At 43.9% G+C, this 21,979-nt stretch overlaps 1 protein-coding gene across 1 annotated transcript in view; it reads left to right on the top strand.

Moving 5' to 3' along the window:
- The window catches only part of srgap1a (SLIT-ROBO Rho GTPase activating protein 1a), an 82,232-nt gene extending 61,338 nt beyond the window's left edge, over positions 1 to 20,894 (top strand). The window contains 8 exon segments of the mRNA XM_080504851.1: positions 2,329 to 2,434; positions 2,638 to 2,862; positions 5,782 to 5,831; positions 5,834 to 5,860; positions 10,028 to 10,208; positions 12,187 to 12,324; positions 15,629 to 16,016; positions 17,600 to 20,894. Coding sequence (XP_080360977.1) covers positions 2,329 to 2,434; positions 2,638 to 2,862; positions 5,782 to 5,831; positions 5,834 to 5,860; positions 10,028 to 10,208; positions 12,187 to 12,324; positions 15,629 to 16,016; positions 17,600 to 17,995 — 1,511 coding nt within the window. The 3' untranslated portion in view covers positions 17,996 to 20,894.
- The last annotated feature ends 1,085 nt before the right edge of the window (positions 20,895 to 21,979 follow it).

Below are 21,979 nucleotides of genomic sequence, written 5' to 3'. Positions count from 1 at the left end.
AGGAATGTCCAACGTCTGTAGCGCTTGGCTGAATCTCCCGACTAGAATAGTCACATTGTGGTTTTAGCTGTGAGTCACTTCACAGATCAGTTCGCTCTTTGTGTGGCTTTTCATGATCTTTAATGACAAATACATGGGGGGGGGGTGCTCAGTTCTGTTGAAGAACAATCAGATGCTGTAATGCCTTGTGCGGGCCTCTGTGTGTTGCATGCGCAGTTGTGTGTGTTTTATTTTTTGTCAACTGACAAGAAGTGTGTGTGTGTGTGTGTGTGTGTGTGTCCCTGGTGTACCTTTGCACATTCGTGCTGGATGAGTGATGGGGATTCCCTGTTTACATTCCCAAAGCTCAACACGCCAGTGATTGCAGTGTGGGCTGAGCGCCCATCAGCCTCCGCATTAAAAATCCTCCACCCAGAACAAGCTAAGAGATCACATTTCCATCCAACTGCTCTCGGTCTGCCGTTTCTTTTGGCCCGCCGTATCTTTCGTTTTTCCAGTTTGCGGCAGCACTGTGTGCGGACGTGCCCGCGCACGCGCGCGTTTTGCAGGTGATTGCGTTTAAGTCGCTCTTTAAATAGCAGCTTTCTGCAGAGGCCTAGTTAGGCATTCATGAAAAATGAAATGTATCACAAGTATCCCCGAAGCTCCAAATCCCAGATGGCGCAGAGTGGCTGGAGGGTGACGTGGCTATTTTTAGCAGCCAGTGCTTCGCCGTGGAGAGTCGACTGCTGTGGGTGGAACAAACGATATCAGAGACGTTAAAGGTTAAAATATCTCAGCAATAATAGAAATGTTTTTATTCCATGTTTAGTAAAGTTAATTATATAGCATCAACTTTTACATTTGTAAGTAATATGCTTAGCAGGTGTACGCAATTATTGACTTGTGTATTATTACTAGATATTTATAGACGCTTGGAAACTATTCTATAGTATTCAGCAATATATGTGGGTACTATTTCACTGAATCTTCAGACATATCTATTGAGGAATCACGTCCCGGAGAGAAAAAGCTGGAACAATGAAATGGTATTTAAATTAACACAATGGAACGAGTAACCTTTGTTATGAAGATGTAAATGAGGTCAGGATGGATTGACTCCATCACTTTGACCTGTTGAAGTGGGAATTTTCACCCAGAATGGACTCTCATCAGAGTATACTAGGAGAAGACTGTTAAAAATAAATGTGGCATTTCCTTTTTCAAATCTTCAGTTGCTAAAAGTGTATTTATATAGAGGAAAACCGAAATAAATGAAACTTTCATACATAGTGGCGTCAGAAGGCCGTTCATGTGTTGAAATATTCTTGGGGGGGAAAGACACTCAGAAGAGTCATTCTGTGAGAATGTTAGCATGCTTGTATCAGAAACTGTATAATGTATTCATTCACATCAGGACATTTTATCCATTCAAATGGGAGCAATGAATAGAGAAATAAATAAATAAATAGATATTGATAGACCTATGCAGGTTTTGAAACACAAATGTACAATATGTACAAAATGTATGGTATGTGATACAGCTATTTGAAAAACCTATACAAATGCAGCCCAAAATTACACAACAATCCAAAATATTTGTTTGCGTGTTCAATGAAATGGGTCAATTCCTCGTGTGCAAGAAATAAAAAAGCCAACATTATTGTTGTCAGTTATTTCTACTCTCATAACATATAAATGAAGATGTCTTGGAGCATTTGTTAAAATGTGGTCTTATGAAATGTTCTAATATTTTGAGGTACTGTAGTTCCAATTTTGAGAACTTGTAAGCTAAAAAGTATAAATATTTCAATTAATGTGTGATAACATAATTATACATCAATGTTTCATTATTGAAATTAAGAAAAACGAGTCTTCCGTTGTATTAAAATTTTCAGAGATGCACTTGTATTAATACTTCATATGGTTGACACACAGGACAACACTTTTATTTTGCAATTGCTCTTGATGTAGAACCTTCATAAGATCCTTGTCACATGCAATAAACTTCAGTCTTTTAAGTGGGAGAGACTCCTTTGTGTCACCGGTGCCGGAACTTCGCCCAGATGAAGGTCACTCCTACAGCATCAGTCCATTTCCTGCGACCTCTTCATGCCTTACCACACACCACTCAATTCACCACATGAGAACATGTTTCCGTGTCCTGCTGACATTTACTGTAATTCTGATGAGTAATTGGCCCGGCTCATCTGTTTATGTCTGGAGACGTAAGTGAATGAATGTTTCAAACATGTGAGTCTCCACTCTCATATCTTGTGCTTGTCTCGGAACCTTTTTACTTAATTAATGTCGTATCTTCTGTGTCCATTTTTGTTTTTCCTGCTGCAGGAATAGAGAACCTGTATGAGCGAGCGCTCTACATCCGTAAAATCCTCCTAACCATTCCCAGATCAGTTCTCGTCGTGATGCGCTACCTCTTCGCCTTCCTCAACCAGTAAGTTTCCTGACCCTGACCAGTAAATTCATTCATTACCTCATGATATTGGCATCGCCTCTGCTTTAATAAGACGTAGCCGCTGGTGCTGTCAGCCGTGATCCATCCAAATCTTTTCCCCGAGGCTCGTTTAGTAATTCTCGTATTACTCTTTGTTTCTTCCCCCCCCCCTCAATTCTTCATCGTCCCCTCCCGCTGTCCAGTCTGTCCCAGTACAGTGATGAGAACATGATGGATCCGTACAATCTGGCCATATGCTTCGGCCCCACGCTGATGCCCACTCCAGACAGCCAAGATCAGGTCTCCTGCCAGGCGCACGTCAATGAGATCGTCAAGACCATCATCATCCATCATGAGACCATCTTCCCCGATGCCAAAGAACTGGATGGGCCCCTTTATGAGAAGTGCATGGCGGGTGGAGACTACTGGTGAGTTATATGTGAATGTAAACATATTGTGTTGGTCCCGGTATGAAATTGGCTTTTTTTTTGTGGGGGGTGTCAAAATCTGCAGACATGTGACAGAGTCGGGCAAACACTGGGTGTACGTGATGAACGGTCAGTTGGCGGTCGCACCTGGAGGATGACAAGAAAGCTTGAATTTTAAAGGCGTTAAAATGATTTTTGTTGGCAGCGAGACTGAAAACGGAAGAGCCAGAGCATGAGAATGAAGATGGCTGCAGTAAATCCAGTAAAGCAGGCAGAAATTAATAACCTTTGAAGTTAAACTTTGAAGTGTTTCTTCGTCGTGGCACAGAGCATACGTGATGAAACTTTTGCATAAAGTAATATTTACTATGGGGAAATTACCTGTCTCAACATCAAGCCAATTTTAATTTTATGTTTTGGTGCAAAACACAGTCAAAAGTCTTGTACAGTTGTTGTATTATGCACATTTTTAAAGCTCATCTTCACTGCATGGCTTTGAGGCTAATACTAGTTTGTTTTCTTTTTCATGACAGCAGCACTGATATCTCAGCTTGGTTTTCTGTCTTGTGTCTTGCTCACTACTGTTTAAAACCTTGTTTGAAAATAATTCATGTTTTCTTTGAAATTTTCTGAATTTTCTTGGCACTTTGGCCGGTTTTGACCCACGAGCCTCATGTTTGACGCCCCTGCCGTAGACTGTATTTAAACGTTTATTAAAGGAAGAAACATCTGAGAAATTCACCGAATTTACTTAGTTAATCCTTAAACATCCAATCAGAGAAAAAGATAACTATAGGGAAATTATTTATGAAACTGGAGTTTAGCTTTTTTAAATGCAGACTCGTAACGCTGAATCGGAATGCTTATGAATGCAGACATAGATCTTAAAATGATTTGGGACTGTTTAAAACACTGTGATTTATCAAGCAGCACCTGGACACAATGAACTTGAATTCTTCACCCCAGAACTCTTTGATGGAAACACAGACGGCAGATGGCATTCCTCGCCTTGTTTACAAGAGCTAGGTCCAATATATTTGTCACTTTACCATTCCATTCCATTTCGCGTTTCCAAAAGCTCCATTAAATTGTGCAACAGCATGTTAGAAGGGTTAAAAGTCAATGCAGAAATGATCTATGTCCGACTGCAGCCATTTTTAAATGTTTAAGTGAAGCGGTTTTTCATTTAAAATGTCCGTCTTTAACGTTTTTCGCCAAATTCGACTCTCATGAAAGGCAGGAGGCCATGGGTACATCCGAATAGTCCCTCCTATCTCCTTTCCTATCCAGGAATAGGAAAGGAGATGTTACTATTCGGATGTAGCCGCGGTCTTCTTATAATCAGCGTTGTATTTGGACCAATACATTTCTGTAATGAATCAAGTAATCATTGCTTCATAGTTGTTGTCGGATAATAATTTCGTCTCACATGCCTTCCTGTCGCCGCCGTCTGCCGGTCAGATCGTAGCCGCCGCAGAATTGGAGCCGAGTGGGAAAGTCCCCTCATAACGTAACAGTTCAACAGATGTTGCTCGGTTTTCTCGTTCCATTTATTTCATTGCGAATGGAACCGGCATGCAGCCAGACGTCGTTCGCCGAGTTCTCACTGAAGGTGTGCGTGCACTGTGAAATACTGCGGCCGTGTCGGTAGCATGTGAGTAACGCTCATATCGGGTGATTATATCCACCAATTTAGGCATCTGTGTTTGAGGTGCCTGTCTCGTTCCTGACTTTTTTTCCTTCGGCTGAAACAATCACTTTAATGACCACAATCACACCGAGGGGTGGGGGGGTGGGTGGGCGGAAGGAGGTCACCTGGAAGGGTGATTAGTTAAAATATGCAGAGGCACGTACTGGAGCCAAGCGGGTCAGATGTGAGGCTCCTTGCCAGCTCCACATCTGCAGGCAAGAGCTTATCGGCTGTTTCTTCCTGTCTTTATCTGTCTCTACGTCTCCTTGCCGTGCCCCCCCGCCCCCCCCCCCCCCCCCAACATCACCGCATCCTGACAGGGATTTGTCCCCGGCCGGAGCTAATCACCGTCTCGGCAGCATGAAGCACCAGAGATTTGGTGTCTTGGCTGCAGAGGCGTTAGTATGGGAGGACATTGCTCAGGTCCCGCCAGGGGGGGTCATCTGGAGAGGACGCGGTGCCAGAAAAAGAGGATCTCACAGATTACTTGAAATGACCCTCACCCCCCGATTAGACTTCCTCTGTCTAAAACCAGGTTTTAACATTCTGCTTTGTGTCATTTTGAGATCTGACTGTCAATTGTACAACTTTTGTCACCAAAGGTGTTTTAGTGGCTCCACTCCGCCAAGCCGCCAAACAAATTGTGACGTTAATAAAACATTTTGAAACAATTTAAGAGTAGTGGACACAACTAAACACTGAGAGCAAGGTGAGATATCTGCTTGAGAGCTCGTTACCTCGTTGCTATCAAACTAGCCTCGAAGCCACGCCGTCAAGGTGACTTTGTAAAAAAAAAAAAAGAAAATGCAGAATTCAACAACGGGTGAAATCTTTTAAACATTTCACTGTATTTTACACCAGGAAGTTTCATTAAATTTGATTTATGTTGAGACTGTGGTACATTTCAGTATCTATTGTTTGATTTTGTGGGAAATATCGGCATTTTTATCACGTAATACTCTGAGTCACAATAAAGAAAAACTTTAAAGTTCAAATAGTGGTTATTGTGGCAGTAGTTTAGCAGTCCGTCCCACTCAAGATAAAATTTGGCTGTATGTGGTCCACGAGCTAAAATGGATTTGACACCCCTGATTTAGACGAGAACAAATGTGCAGGGGGAAAAAGAAAGTGGATAATGTTTCATTAATATGGGGAATACCGTCTTGACCTTTGACCCATAGCTCTTGTTGTAGCTGTGACCCTGATGGTTTACATTCCTTTCCCCACAGCGAGAGTCCCTACAGTGAGCATGGAGCCCTGGAGGAGGTAGACAATGAGGAGGGACGGAAACGCACACCAGTGAGGATGGTAAGTGACTAAATTGTAAATATTAGACTTTATTAATTATGTGTGTGGTTTTTTTTTGTATTAAATAGTATTAGAAAAGTTATACTTATTTAAATGAAAGCACTTGTAAGGTTTCAGGTATGATGACCAATCAAAACAGACACCTGTTTGAGTGAAGACATGGCAACTCCAGTTTAACACCAGTTCTTTTTTTTATTTTTTTTTATTTTCTGTCCCTCGCCTGTATTTTAATGTGAAGGCCACCAGTAAAGTAAAATATTGCACAGTTCTGTTTGTGCTAGGTTGAAGCTTGAGCCTCTCTGGCCGTTGGTTTAAAGGGTTAAACGCAGCTCTCCACAGCTCAGGGTGGCTAATCCGCTCTTTCAGCCTGTGAAATGCGTTAACCTTGAAGCACCAGGGAACAGGGGCGGCTCGCGGTGATGGACAGCCATTCATATTCTAATGCGTCCGCTTCGCTCCAAACACCCATTTTGCAAATTCCACGGTGGTGGTCCTCCTGAAACCCACTGGGCTCTCCGGGAGAGAAATCTTGCGTCGTGACAGTCTCGGCAGACCTGGATTCAATTTTCATTTCAGCACCCCGCCTCCCAATATCTTGTGAATAACACAGGTTATTGAGCATGAATTTCTAATCTAGTTGAGTGTTATTAAAGGCGTTCTCAGTGTAAACAAACAACTGCATCACATGTATATGCAATTTAAAGATTTTAAATATTGTAAATTATATTATTATATAAAATTAGAATATTTTGTCACATCAACCTTTGAAAATTCTCTTGTTATCGCACGGCTTTCAGCAGATTTGTAAGTCAAATTCAATTACCATAGTTTCCAGACTATAAGCCGCTACATTTTTTCACACGTTTGAACCCTGGCTTAAACAATAACCCGGCGAATTTAAGGATTTTTTTTCTCCAAGTTCTATAGGATCTATATACGAGTTACCTGATTAAGGGTTAAAGTTGTTGTTCAAAGAGTTGCATGCTTATAAAAAGTGTCAAAATGGTCCATGATATTTCCATTTGGGGATACACAAAGCATGTATCTTTGTGTTTTAATCCTCTCAGACACATTTATTAGTGTGATCATACATGTGGAGTTTTGTCTGTGTGAAAAAGCTCCACTCAGGGAGACCAGGAAGGGAAGCAGGAAAGACACCATAAACTTTACTCAATAAAAACTGCTCACAAGGGAACTGACCAGACTTAGGAAAAAAACAAACCAAACAAACACACAATTCTCGACCTACAGTTGAACCAAGTCTTCCTGTCTTACCTTGGTAACAGACTTCTCTAAGCCTGTTTCCATGGTGACAGCGATTGCCCCAATCCCGTCTCCTCCTCACACCCACTGAAAAGTTTTCATGGCCTGGCGTCATCGTTCATCATCCATCTCCGAGGACAGTTCGCAGAGCAGAGTCGAACTCCCCCCCCCCCCCCCCCCCCCCCCCCCCCCGACGTCACTTGTTCTTCACTCTGCTGTCAAACTGGAGGCGTCAGCTTGACGTCGTCCTGCAAAACCTGCCGTGTGATGCGCGCGCCACCGCTATCCAGTCCGTGCGTGTTTGATGGAAGATTGTTTTCCAGACGGGGGAGGATGTTCTCTCTCTTGGCCCGAATTTCCTCCCTGCAGAGACTTGAACTGCGGTCAAGTTATTGTCCGTTATTTTTAAATCTCCATGACTTCATGTGGATCCGCGACGGAACGGCAGACCTCTTTTCTGTTCGAGCCATTTCGTGACATTTCACACAAACCTAAACCGGGAGACATTTTTAATGTCGTCTTCCTTGAAGGCATAAACATTTTATGAGTGAATTTTCATAGATTTACATTTTTTTTTTTTTTTAAATCTGCAGTGACTGAATGCGTCTGCTTCTTTCGCCATCAACTCCTAATATCCGGCATCTTTTGATGAGTTTTTCACAAAAACGAGACGCTCATTCCACCAGCAAGGTCGATGATGTCTCAACTTGGGTATTTTTTAATTTTTGTAATCTGCTTAGTGTTTTGGATTGGAGCCTCCTTGCTGGCTTCTTTTTGGCCGACAGGCCTGATGTTTGTCACCCCTGCATTACCGTATGCATGGGCCTCAGCTGAATGTGCCATTCAGAGACTAGCGCACCACTACAACGTGACGTTATCCATCATCACAGGATCGCCGTGCGAGGGGGCTGACACACACACACACACACACACACACACACACGATGGTGTCAAAGACCCAGTTGTCGCGCCGGAAGATTAACCGTCTGTTTTTAGAGTGGCACTTCTCGCACGCGCCATCAATACATTGACGTCCTATCTGCTGGTAAATTCACACACAAGGTCAGAGGTGAACCAACAGCACATTGATTATAGCTCACTTTACAAGAGTACATCAGGATGTCCTTGTTGTCAAGTGGCCCAGCAGGCCACACTGTACATATTGGATTGCACGTGTTAAGAGGAAGTGTATCTGACTGTGCGGAAGAGCCACGGCTCTCTTAACCATAACTCGCCGCTTTTCTTTTCTGCAACACCAAGAGAAAAACTTCTCTTTGTGGTATTGATCCTCGCCGTATCTCGCACTCCGCTTCCAAGTCTCCCATTTCTATGTATGAGCATTGATGCAGAGCTGCATCCGCACCGACTGCGCTCCACTGGCTTGTGTAAGGAATCTGACAGTTCATATCTTTTATGCCACAGGCTTGCAGCTCTCACGGTTCAACATTTCTTTAACTCCGGTCTCTGCGTGAGCGAGAGGGTGTTTATGCGTGTGTGTGTGTGTGTGCGTGCGACCTCGGGTGGTTGCGTCTGAAGCAATTTTCAGTTATAATTGTACGTCGCGACAGAGGGGATCTTTTTACCACACCGAAATGTGAGTTTACGGCCTGCTGCTCACAGCCGCCGAGGCGCCGGATAAACATTTGGAGATCAGGGGGAAGATGAATGGCTCGGTGGAGGGAGGGGGGAAGGGGGGGGGGATGGACGGACGTGCAGAGGTGAACGAAAATGAGGAGAAAAGGAAAGAGAAATCGTCTGCCTTCAACTCTTATCCACGACCGACGCAGTGCGGCCCAATTAAATCGGACCGTAAATTCCAGCTTGTCACATTTCATTAGGACCACATCACATCCAGCCTGTCAATCCTGGCAACCAAGTGATGCAGGAACGATTGGAAATTTAAACCGAGGAAAAAAAATAAATAAAAAATCACCTTGAATGAAATGCACAAGCTTGAACCAACAGAATCGCAGAAACCCGCATTTTACTTTCCTTTCTCGTCTGCAAATTGCTGCTGGGTTCCTGTGGAAGATATATCATGATTTATACTCGTAGCCAAGATGAGCGTTTTACTTTTCTTTCCAGTGTGTGTGCGTGTATAGAGAGCCTGTGACGGGGTGAGACTGTGTCTGTCCAGGGACCCCCTGTCTGGCTTGAAGTGAGAAAGTGTGTTGGAAGGAGGGCAGAGGTAGGAGCGAGGGAGGAATAAAGAAGCTATTTTTAGACCTGTGTTGCTGTAGTGCATGCGTATTAGCTTGGATACGTGCACCTTTTGAAAAGTAGTCGCTGTTGTTGAATCCACAGACGTTGGTTTTCTTATGGATTGTAGCGCCACGCTGTAGTAGTTTAAAACGGAAGAAAGTATTTGATGGATATCACTTGAATTAAAATGTAATTATAAGTAATCGGGTCTACTACAGATCGGAGCTGTGTTGTCTTAATTTAGCTGGACTTTTACATGTTTATGTATGGGTTATTGACAAGTCATCAGCTGAATATAATGATCCATACAGTGACTGACATGCCCCTGAGTCTTATAGATCTCCTCTCGAAAGCTTCCATAAATACCCGCCTAAAGCTCCCGAGGGCCTGCTGTGGCCCTGGTCTGCTGCTGCAGAGCTGCATTACAATTGACCACAACTAAAATAACCAGTTGGCTTAGCACACTTGAACCCCACGTGCTGTCACGTGTACAAACATCCCACTACTGTACTGCCCCGAATTGCAGCCGACATGTAAGAATTTCATGTCGGAGGACTTTTGCAGCGGTCATTAAAAAGAAAAAAAAAGAAAGAAGAAGTGTCGTCTCCACGATGATAACCACCTCCGCTTGACGTCGCGACCATGTGTTTACATACCTGGCCCGACCTGACCCAACCCGGCTAATCCTCTTTCTGTTGACAGAGGGTGAGCCAATTGAAGCCATTGCCAAGTTCGACTACGTCGGGCGCTCCTCCCGAGAGCTGTCCTTCAAGAAGGGCGCCTCCCTGCTGCTGTATCAGCGAGCGTCCGAGGACTGGTGGGAGGGGCGACACAACGGCATCGACGGCCTGGTGCCACACCAGTACATCGTAGTCCAAGACATGTGAGTATTTTTCCATCTTTAAGGTTTTGTTTATTCATAAAAAAAAGGGGACAGTGCATAATAATGAAACACTTTCCTCGAATGTGAAGAGCTCCTTTCCATCTTCGGTCCTCCAGAAGTTCAACGCCAACCTTACAAAACACACTCAAATACGCCAATAAGAGCAGCAGGAGAAAAGTGAAGTGAAAAGTAATAATGACAGATTTGAAAAAAGGAAATACCCTTCATTTCAGACAAAAAATATAGTAAGACAAGAACTTCAATTCAAGTTAAATTTAAGTGCAACACGTAGTTTAACTGCAACAGGCACTCATAAGAGTTAGCTCTGCTAACATGATAGCCGTTAGCTCGTGTCGATACTAACCAGGTCAAGTAGCAACATCACTGTGTGAAACACTGAGCAGGGAGCGTTTCCACGGCAACAGACGCTGATGTCCTCCATGAGTTGCCCCTCACATTCGATTTGTATGGGAAATTTTTGCACACTTTTGGCGGGGATTTATTCACAAACGGTTTGCCAGTAAAGTTCCAAAATTGAATCGATTGGTCCTTGGATGATGACCGATCATCCCTGAAAATGTCACGCAATTGGAGGGGGAGTACTTTTTTGTGAAAAGTTGGCAATTTCTTCCCTACAAACCAATATCAAAGTGAATACATGCAGACAAAAACACAACCTTCTCCATATGTTATACGTATATCCATATGTAACTCCATATATTACCTCCAAATTCAAAAATGTAAGTAACTTGCATGGCACTTTGTATTAAATGGCATAATATAAAAAAAAAAGAAAAAACAAATCATCCACATTTAAGATTACTTTCTACTTCCTCATTTTACTCTATTAACCTGCTCCCAGCCCTATTTAGAGCCTGAGGGATGACGTCCCGGTCGGTTAAACAACATGCTTGTCCTTGCTGACTTTGCTCGGAGAGAGCCCGCCATCACTCCACACAGAAGACCCTCGACCCCATCTGTCTTGCCCACCACTGTCGTCGCTGCTCAGCCGTGGAGCGTTCTCCATCTCCGGGGGTCTTTAAGCAGCCCTTCTGTCACTGTCCCGTGCTCCCTGCACTAACAAGCACACTGCCTGCCATAGCAACTGCAGGTGCCTAATGGACTGCATCCACTGTCTAGTTACGACGGGGGCAAAAAGAGGAGCCGGTCTGACAAAATGGCTATTTGGGAAGGCTTCGTGTTCTCGGCTCTTCTCGTCTTACCTCTGCCGCTTTCCCTTCAGCGGGCCTTTATCAATAATTCACCGGGAGGACCACTGCTGATGGGGACGTCTCCTTAGTTAATGAAAGAGCAGGGGAAATTTACAACTGTACAGGTTGTCCCCAAGTGTGCTCACATGTGACTCCCCCACTTAAACAGAGCAGACTGTGGAGTGCAGGAACATAAGAGGCTTGTGATCTTCGCCTGTCCTATAAAACGGCCCCAAAAATAAAACATGTAGAGAGATTTCTAAGAGACCACTTGAGTGCAAGACATTTCCTCCCGGAGCATTCTCACCCGTCTTCCGTCAGGAATTTTTCGGTTTACTGGCTGCTGCTGCTGCAGCTTTCGAGTAGTGCTCGTCCTCGCCCCGGCCATCGGTGCGTTAAATAAGTGGCTGTGCTTTATGTTGCCCAGTACACAGGAGCACAGATCAGAAGCTCTTATTACTGCCACCTGACAGGCACCAACTGCACCCTGTGTCCAGTCACATTGATATCCGTGCAGCTGGCTTGACGGAGCGTTATGCGCATGTTGCCGCATCGCCGGCACACCGAGCGACTCCGGACCGTGACTCATCTGACTGCCGGGGCCTCGGGGGAACGAGGCCTCCATGCTGACTCGCAGGAAAACTGATATCAAACACTGATATTGTAGAATAGTGTAAAATATGAAAGATGGACTGATTTGGGGTTTGTCTGGCACTTCCTTGCTCATTCTATCCATGTCTCAATGTCACTCTGTCTCCCTTTCCCAGTGACGACAACTTCTCAGACACTCTGAGTCAGAAGGCTGACAGCGAGGCCAGCAGCGGCCATGCTGGGGAGGATAAATGCTCAGGGAAAGACATCGGCTCGCCCACTGACACCAGGATCTCTGAGGCCTACATCTCCAGGTAGGCGATATTGAAGTATCTTCTTAAACCCATGAAGAACCCGGGGGGGGGGGGGTCATAAAGCCCTCTTGATTTCCACGGGTATAGCAAGTTTTAATGTCTTAGAAGTCGGTAAGTCCGTATTTAATTCGCGTCACGAAACTACGAAGTTTAAGGATTAGTAAGGAGTGGGAGAGAAAAACTGGCAGCGGGTCGGGCGAAAGATAAACATGAATCGGTCAAAGACACTTGGAACGTTTTCAAGTGAAAATGCTAAAAGCATTCGTTGTGTTTTGAGCAGACGGCGGTGCTCGGAGCCACGGAAAATGCAACTTTTTGAAAACGGCTACTGGGGTGGAACTTTTTGAAAATGTAGTAAATAGTCCTTCTCCACATGCGCCAGTTGATAGAAAACGGCAACAATGGCGGCCTCCAGGGTGTCATAACTCCCAGTTCATTTTCTCCTGAGACTTGGTAGTTTTATACTCGACAGGCACCGTAATGGTAAACCGACTTCATCGCCTGTTAATTTGAAGGTCTGAATAATTGCCATTGTTGGTGTTTATAGTGTATAATTCTCTTTGCGTGTGGTTTATTTACATAAACAAACAAGCTCTACCTGCTAACTACATCATTTTCAGTGTATTTAATGAAATCTTACAACATTTTTTCAACTTGTTGCTCCGTCTGTTCAATGAATGCAGTGGTCGTGCAGCACAGCGGCTTCGGTGTTGAACGCGTGTGTTGAATTCCTCCCGTCGTCGTGCATCCACCCGCCTCTCTCGGCGTCACAGTTGCTGGAGAGCTGAACTTCACTCGAACCGTGTTATCCTCTGTGCTCAGACTGTCCCAAGATACAAAGCAGGAGTATTAAATAACTATTGTAGGCAGTCGTGCACATGGAGGGTTGGCACGCAACCGAGAGGACACACACACACACACACACATATAAACACATCCAATCACGCCTCAGTCTATTTGGCTGTGTCTGCTGGTTGCTTGCCAGTGTTTTGTCTCCGGCTCCCGACTTCACCCGTTCATCTCTGGCGGTGGAATAAGCGACCTTGAAACGTCTGTGGCTGGTTCTTGCCAAACATGAGTGAATGCTGTTTTATTTAGAGCCGTACTGTTACTCCCTGGACACCGGCATTGAAATGTTGAAGAATCACGTCAGAGGAGAGATTTGTACTGGTGGTGCAGATGAGCATATGACAGAATTATACTTGGAAACCTTTGTGTACTTTTCAAAAGCAGCTTCGACAGTGACGCTTACCTCGCCCAACCCCCCCAGGTGATCCCTCACCTCTTATTTCTAAACCCCCCCCCCCCCCCCCCCCCCCCCCATTCCGCTTACTTCCTGCTCTTCCATTCATACAATCTCCACAAGTGCTGAATCATTAATAACCTTGGGCTTTATTTAGATATTTTCCTCTCCTCGTGTCCTCAATCAAGACCGCACTCGGCAGAAGGACCTTGAGAAGAGTTTGTTTGTGTTTTTTTTCTTTGTCTCGCACTCAAGAGGAAACTCGTTGACGCTGCGGCTACGGCTTTGATAAGGTGGGACTCGTAGGGTGCCCTGCGATGGATGTTACGTTGTTAGCTGAAGCCGTAATAAGCAAAGGGGCGAGTTGTCGGTGTGGTGACGGCTTGCTGGGTGAGTTGCAGTGCCCATTGTGGTACACTCTGTCCCGGAGGGAGGGCTGCCTTGTGAATGCAGACTGCTCCACCTGCAGTTTATCAGTGGTTCCTGCACTTGTTTACTTTTCAGGATTACTCACTGCAGTTTAAAAAAAAAAAAAATATATATATATATATATATATATATATATATATATATATATATATATATATATATATATATATATATATATATTTTGTCTCACCAAGAACCAATTCTGCACCACTCCACCTCTCTGTCCTTATTCCTCAATATCTGAGGCTTCATCAGTCAACACAACAGCTGTTTGAAAGATTTTTTCTGCGCACAATAATACATATTTTCTGCAGCGTTTGAGATCCTTATGTAAACAAACACGGGTTCGGATTGGACCGAGACTCTCTGGCGAAGCAGATCAGTCATTTTGTTTGATGGAATGATTTGACAGGGGAGCTACGGCAGCGTGTCGACTCGGTGGGGAGATCTAAAATAATACTCTCACAGCCCTTCCCATCCGTACTCGTTATTGCTTTCTGTTTTAGCACTGCGTTGAAGCTGCTTGTAAACCTTAATGATAATGACTTGGAGAGCATTCATTAGGCAGACGTAAACTACAATTGAAGCCGTTTGTCTTTGAAAAGTGATTAAGGGATCAACAATATACTTCCTCTGCAGAGAACTGTGTGACGTGTGTCAGCCCCAACACGTTATTGATTTAATACATGATGTTGTCACTACTTTACAAAGTAAGACAAATGAGAAAGTGATGGCCTCATATTATTATGATTCTTTTTTTTTATGTTGTCAACTCTCTGGTGTGTAATTGTATAAGTATTTAACAATATTATTGACAAAGAAACATGTAGAGGACCAAAAAGGGTGACGCAGGGAAGGTTCAGACATGAGTCATCCGTCAGTGTGGCAAAGAAACATACGACGGTGAGCCAGAAACTCACAAGCAGGCTGGAGTCAAACCGTGGACAGACTAACGTGGCTAGGTAGGAGCCAGAGTGAATACTGAACAGCACAGAAACGGAGACTGTTTATTTCGTATTAGTCAAACCAACATGCAAACACAATGTGTACATTGGCCACATGTACCCATTGCCTTTCGTCTTGACGTAGAATCTGTATCGGCAATTAAGGAATTGCGTTTGATCACCTACGTCGGCTCTGTGTTGGGAGTCTGTTTGATGAGGTGTGTGTGGTGTGTCCTGGTGCAGGTTCAGACCGAGGACAGCCACTACTGGGGCAGCTGCACCTTCTCCAAGGGAGTCTGTGATGAAATGTGTTCCTCCCTCCTCTGGCTGATAGCCAGTCTCCTCCGCCTCTGCTTTCAGTGAATCAGGGGAATTCACTTTGGGCTCTCAGTCTAATCCAGTCGGCTATCAGATGTTTTAAATTAGAGCGTTGCATATATTTAACTATCAAAGGGCCTGAGTCATTAAATCAGTTGCATTCGATTCACACCAAGGCTGTGAAGAGGCTCCGTCAGGCAGTCCATGCTAAAAACGAAGTTATTGGTTTTGAAATGGGTGATAAGATATATATGACATATTTTCACAGGTTTCACCATTTTGTTGTATCCTCTGCAATGACGGCGAATCTCTCATTTCTTCTTCTGCTTCACCTGCCGCCGACTAATATTTCATCTCATTCTCTTCCCAGCAGGCATAGAAAACGATCAGACCCGCCGTCTCGGCGGCCGCCCGCCCGCCCCAGCGACGTCCACTGCATGGTGCACGCCTCCCAACAAGGCCACGGCGGGACCCCGGAGATGGGCTCCCCGGTCCTGGGCCACTTCAGCCCGCGGGACATGCTGCGAAGCCGCAACCACATGCCCATGGACAGCCCCGAGAGGCGGCGGCGCACCGGCCACGGCAGCCTCACCAACATCAGCCGACACGAGTCGCTGAAGAAGATGGAGAGCCCCCCGATCCGGCGCTCCACCTCGTCGGGCCAGTACACGGGCTTCGCCGACACTCACCACCACCAACACCACCACCACCACCACCACCACGGCGGGAAGCCCCTGGACCCGGAGACCATCGCACAGGTCAGCGCGGGACGAGCGGCGACGCGACCGCAGCTCCCTCCACCATCAAAGCCCTGCCCCGCCCTGTAAAAACATAGTCAGTCCCTGTCTTCTGCTTCCTCTGGCTGCAACTGTGTGTCCGTGTGCTAAATACACGCAGGAAGACGAGCTTCGCAGGCAGACAGCAGGGAGCATAGGTCGAAACAAGGACTCGGATTACACTTTCCGCAATTAGAAGCTTGCGCTAAACTTTACTTAAAAAAAAAAAAAAAAATCTATATATCGCTATAATTTTTGTATTGCTCAAATTTGACGATATAGCGTACTGCTAAGTTGAATCTATGAAATCCACCTCGTCGAGATCCATAGTGAAAAAGCCAGAGGTCACTTCAAAACTGTGCTCAGACGTCTGTCTGCCTACTGGGAGCATGCTCAGATGAACAGGTCTGCTCATCTCTGCATCGCCGTTGCGATTCTAAATGATGAGCATGCAGAGGGAGAAGTGCTGGTAAAGAGCGTTGACCTCCACTATCCCTCTGCATGTGTGACGCACGCTTGATGTTTTCTTGAAAATGTCTGTCTCAATGAACATCTGTTAACATACATCCTGCTTTTTTTTTCTTTCTTTCTTTTTTTTTTTAGCTCTTTTGTCCATTCTCTTATGTCTATGGTTCTTTTTATTATTGTCTTGTCAATTTTAAATCTTTTCTCCAGTAAGGACTTTTTTTGGTGATTATAGCAGTGCCCATTGTTTTTATTTTCGCTGTGCTTTTCAATCATGACAGAAATTTTCATACTCCCAATCATATCAAATAATATAAGATTTGGTCTTTATTGGAACAAAGACAATGGACATGAAGCTTTATTTTTATTTATTTTTTTTGCCTTCTGTGCTGGTTTACATTTGGACACAGCTTGTGTTTTTGGCTTTTTAGGCTTGTTTGGTCATACTTCTATTTACTAATCATAAGATACTTGCTTAAATACCTTAAAAAAAATGTGTTTTACTTTATAGGAATTCTAAATAAATTCAGTTTCGGGAAAGTTTTCATGCCCATAATCTGTTAAAAAGCAATACATTTGTAAAATGACACTCGCTGCATGTTTAACTTGGAAAATACATCTGCCTTTACATTTTATGACAAAAAATGACAGAAATTTAGATTTTTACTTGCATAATAAGTGTATTCAAGGCTCAATTGTACAGATTTTAAGTGTCCACGTTGCAGCACAGTGTAATATTTTCCTGCTGACGAATTCGCCTATCAGAAATGCTTGCTGGGTGCAAACAATACCTTCATTCGTATGCATATGTAAGCTTTAATGTAACGTTTTTATCATTACCACAAATATTTGACTATTGTCAGAAATGTTCAACCATTAGTTTAGATCAAATGGGAAGAAATTGGGACGCTACCACCCAGTCAGTGTTTCTTGAATTACAAATCATTTGTTAATCAAGATGGGGTTATTATTAATATTGATATTATTACCGTCTTTCCTAAACAGCTGCCAGTGTTTTGTGTTTTTATGCAGCGTGTGTTTTTGCCACCATTTAAATCCCGCCGACGTCTCTCACGCAGCCTCTCGTCTGTCTCTTGCAGGACATAGAGGAAACCATGAACACTGCTCTGAACGAGCTGCGCGAGCTGGAGCGCCAGAGCTCGGCCAAGCACGCCCCCGACGTGGTGCTGGACACCCTGGAGCAGCGGCAGCCCTCCAGCGGTCCCACGCCGGCCAGCTCCAGCGAGTCCCTCAGCCCCATCCACGGCGTCATGCTGAGGTCCACCGCCAACACCGAGCCCCCCGTCCGCCGCAGCACCAGCTCCTCCAGCGACGCCATGAGCACCTTCAAGCCCGTGGTGGCGCCGCGCATGGGGGTGCAGCTCAAACCCCCCGCGCTGAGGCCCAAGCCCATGGTCCTGCCCAAGTCCAGCCAGGCCCCGCAGCCTCCTCCTGCATCTCCTCAGGACCCGCTGGACAAGTCCTGCACCATGTAACCTCCGATTAAAATAGAAAGACTTTGAATCCACCTCCCGGAGGCTGTGAAACGAATTCTTTTTTTTTTTTTTTTTTCTGGTCTGCTGATGAAGTTTACTGTGAAAGGGAGATTTTTTTTTTTTTTTTTAAGCCCTTCTTATAGATATAAGTAATTCAGGAAAAAGGGGGATTGACCAGGGGGGGGACGAAGAGAGGTGGCTTCACCACATCTTCCCTTATATACTTCTGGGGCCTCATCCACATCCTCTGTGATGCCCGATACCTGGTAGAAAGCTGGATTAATAGCAGACCCACAGCTGCACCGCGACTCTTGTCACCGAAAAGACATAGCAGTCGAGCTAGAAAGCTTTTTGTTTGAGCTCAATAGAGAGACTCAAACGCTTCGTTCAGGACGGGTAGAGTCTTTCCTTTCCTTCTTCTTGGTGTTGAGGTTCAGCTGCTTTGGAGTAACGTTTGAGCAAATGTGGCAACGCGGCTTCAAATAGCTTCTACAGAGATGATTGTGTCATTATTATTATTATTATTATTATTGGTGTGACACGCCAGATGTGCACATACGACCTTGGATGAGTCTGAGGATCCTGTAAGAATGTGTGTACAAGAGCACTGCAATTCCAGAGCGACTCAAATCTGCCGTCATAATAGCCGAGAGCAGCCGCGTTTGTCTGGTGTGATTAGTAGTTTATGTTGGAGGGGTCGTAGTAAACAGCCCCGGCCCTTCGAACAAGCAGGGCTCAGACGTCTTTATCAGGTCCAAATGGGGCTGCAGGGGTCAAGAGGTCAGACCAGGCCACAGTGATGCAAGTCTGACCAGCACCTTCGGCGCCACACCACGAAACCTCTTGGAGGAGGAGAGATTTTAAAGAATTCAACCAGAAGGCTCAGTTTATTCAACAAACTACTACTAATATCAAAGGGTGTGTAATACCCAGTCAAGACTAGACATCATGTTGGGGTTTTGAAGATGAAAGACAAAAATTCTGAGGGAACGTCTGAGAGAAATCGGAGTTCCGATGTCGTCGGCCAGACAAATCTGTAGTAACAAAGCAGACGTACGACGTGCGTATAGGTTAATATCTAACAAATAGCTTTTCACAAATGAATTCTAAACAACAAATCACGAAGGCTTCCTTCAACGGGTTAGGAACTGTACACTTTAGTTTACAGACTTTAACGGACTGTGTAACTCTGAACAAAATATGGTGCATGCAGCTTTTCTGTTTACCACTGAATCAGAGCTCAATGAGAACTGCCGCTGTCAGAGTAGAAAGAACTAGAGCAGGTTGTGTTTTGGTTTTTTAAATTATTACTAGAGTTTACCTAGAAGGGCCCGTGAAAGTGTTTTGTGGAGCAGTTTTAATAGCCTTACTGAGTGTGTGTGTTGTGACTGATTTGAAAAAGATTCAGTTCTTTAAAAGGTGCCGTGACGACCTGGACATTAATTTAAAAAAAACACAAAAAAAACAAAACAAAACGGTGTGGACTGATAGAAGAGCCCTTAACAACTTATTTATGAATGGTACTCTGTTAATAAGTTAACAGTACTGACACCGGTATGCTTCTTTTTTTTTTTTTCCACTGGCATGTAAACTGCAGCTTGTGTTTTGGTTGAAGGCTGTTGTGATCACCTCTCCTCTGAATTCACCCTGTTTTTTTTTGTTTTGTTTTTTGCTTTTGCTGTCTTATATTGCCTGAAATGACAAACAATGATTGGATAAAACCACTACTTCTTCTTCATTAACTTTGAATACATTCATCAACATTTTGTGATGTGCGGAGGGAAAATATTGCCTTTTTTTTTTGTTTTTTGTTTTTTGCATTTATATAACATTGAAGAAAAAGTTGAAATGACAAACACGTGTTGATATAATGTGTGGACCACATGCCATAGTTTCTTCTTTTATGCCTTGCTTGGCTATATCTGCCCAAAGACATGAGTTTATTAAGTTAAAGCATGGATGTTGATACTTCATAATGATAATAATTGTATAGAGTCAAGGCGGCGCCCTGTGTGAGTGCTGCCAGTAGCCATGGACCTAATGACTGTTAGTGTAAAGGCCTCCTCATACGTTCACCCTTCCGTCACGCGTCGTCTTTATTCAACAAGCAGGTGAGAATGACGGAAATACTTAACGCGAAGGCTCTCTTTGTGGATTGACTGATCTGTGTGGATGGAGAATGGCATGCGTGACTTTCTAAGTAATAATTTCAAAATGCAATAGCCTCATTGCTAAAACGTATCTTTTTTTTTTGCCCCTCTTTTTTTAATTTGATCCCCTGTACTATAAATCTGGTTTGCATGTCTGTGGAATGAGTGGTTTGCGTCATTACATTTAGAAGAAAAACATGATTTGAATAACAGGTTTACACTATTTTTGACTTGAGAAATGCTGTGCGTGTGTGCGTGTGTGTGTGCGTGCGCGTGCGTGCGTGTGTGTGTGTGTGAGATAATCAAAAGGTTAATTAATTTCTAAAATACTAACTTTCATTATTTTTATAATCCTTTTTTTTTTTTGTTATGTTTGCTGTGTTCCTGGGTAGAAATCACTTAGAATATGTGATGTAGAATAAATATCCAGAGATACAGGTGAACCACCTACAGTATGAAGCCGGTTGTATATTCAAAGTGTGTGCTTTCGTCACTCTGTAACATCATCCACAGTATGGGACTCAAGTTATGCCGTCTGTAGACTTGTAGGCTACTCTGTGGCGTTATATCTACATCTGTAGTGTGTACTTGTAAAAGTGCCTTTGAAAAAATGTTTTAGAGGAACTTCAGACATGTAATGTAAGAAATGATGCCATTTTTTCCCCCCAAACGGTTAAATGGCAATAATAAAACGGCTTACTCATTGTGACATTGCACTTTTATGTACATAACTGTATATAAAGCATGTAACAACATAACGTTTAGAGTTCTTTCCTTCAGAGATTTCTTTTTAATAAAGGAGATAGTTTATCCAGTCTGAGGTGGACTTTTTTTTTTTTTTTTTTTTAACATCAAGTAACTTCAGATATAATTTATCATTGCCTTGTTTATTCAAAATACTGTACAATTCAATTTCTCTACTGTCTCTCCATGTTGTCTGATTCCACTAACACAATGCACCATTGGTAAGTTATATTGGTGCCACTCTTGCTGGGACACATTGGAGTGAATTTTCCAAGATATCCGGTGAGACTGTTTTATTAGTTTTGCAAGGAGTTCACTGGAATGTGTCCTTGGTCGGACTGAGCTGAGGCCTCGGCACCGTCGGCAGGAGTCACATTGGCCTTCTGCTGTAGTTTTGGGTTCAACGTCAAGGCCAACTGGAAGAAAAAACAAAATAACGGGATGCCATTGTTTTATGTTCGGCATCGCAACACTTCGTCGGGCAGATTTTGGTTTGGCAGAGCAGGGGAGTCGACTCTTGTAGATAACAGATAAATGCTGACCTCGGCAATCTCGGTCTTTCTCTCCCATGTGCGAACGCTCTTCTGGAGCTTCTTGTGTCTCTGTTTGAGGAGAATGAACTGCGTGGGATCGGGACCCGGTCCGTATTCTTCCAGCTGATGCCGCAGACGCTTGTTCTTGGCTTCTGTTTTTAAACACTCCTGGGGAGGGACAAATTGCAAAAGAAAGCCAGATTTTGAGTTAATTTACAGGTCAAAGGCTGATTTAAAGAGGAGGACGAGAGTGTTTTGAAGTCCCTGAAGGTTGTTATAGGTTTTTATAACTTTCACAAGTTTTCTTTTACATGTCAACAAACATTTGAGTTTATTGCTCTTCAATGTATACAAGAAAGTCACTTTTGAAAGGACTCTTCACTCTTAAAGGGCACAGTGTTAGGTGAAAAACCTGCAAGAATGAGAGAGGAGAGACAACCCCAGTATCAAGAGAAATAAAGAGTCAAAACAATCGATTAGCTTGTACAAGGGCAGAGAAATGAAATCACCTCCTAAGCTGAAGTTCATGGATCTGCCAAGTTCTTCACTTCGCTGCC

The sequence above is a fragment of the Blennius ocellaris genome (genome assembly GCF_963422515.1).
Source record: "Blennius ocellaris genome assembly, chromosome: 11".
NCBI classification, from domain to species: Eukaryota; Metazoa; Chordata; class Actinopteri; order Blenniiformes; family Blenniidae; genus Blennius; species Blennius ocellaris.
The sequence above is the reverse complement of the archived record's forward strand: the minus strand, read 5'-3'. Positions and strand labels throughout refer to the sequence as shown.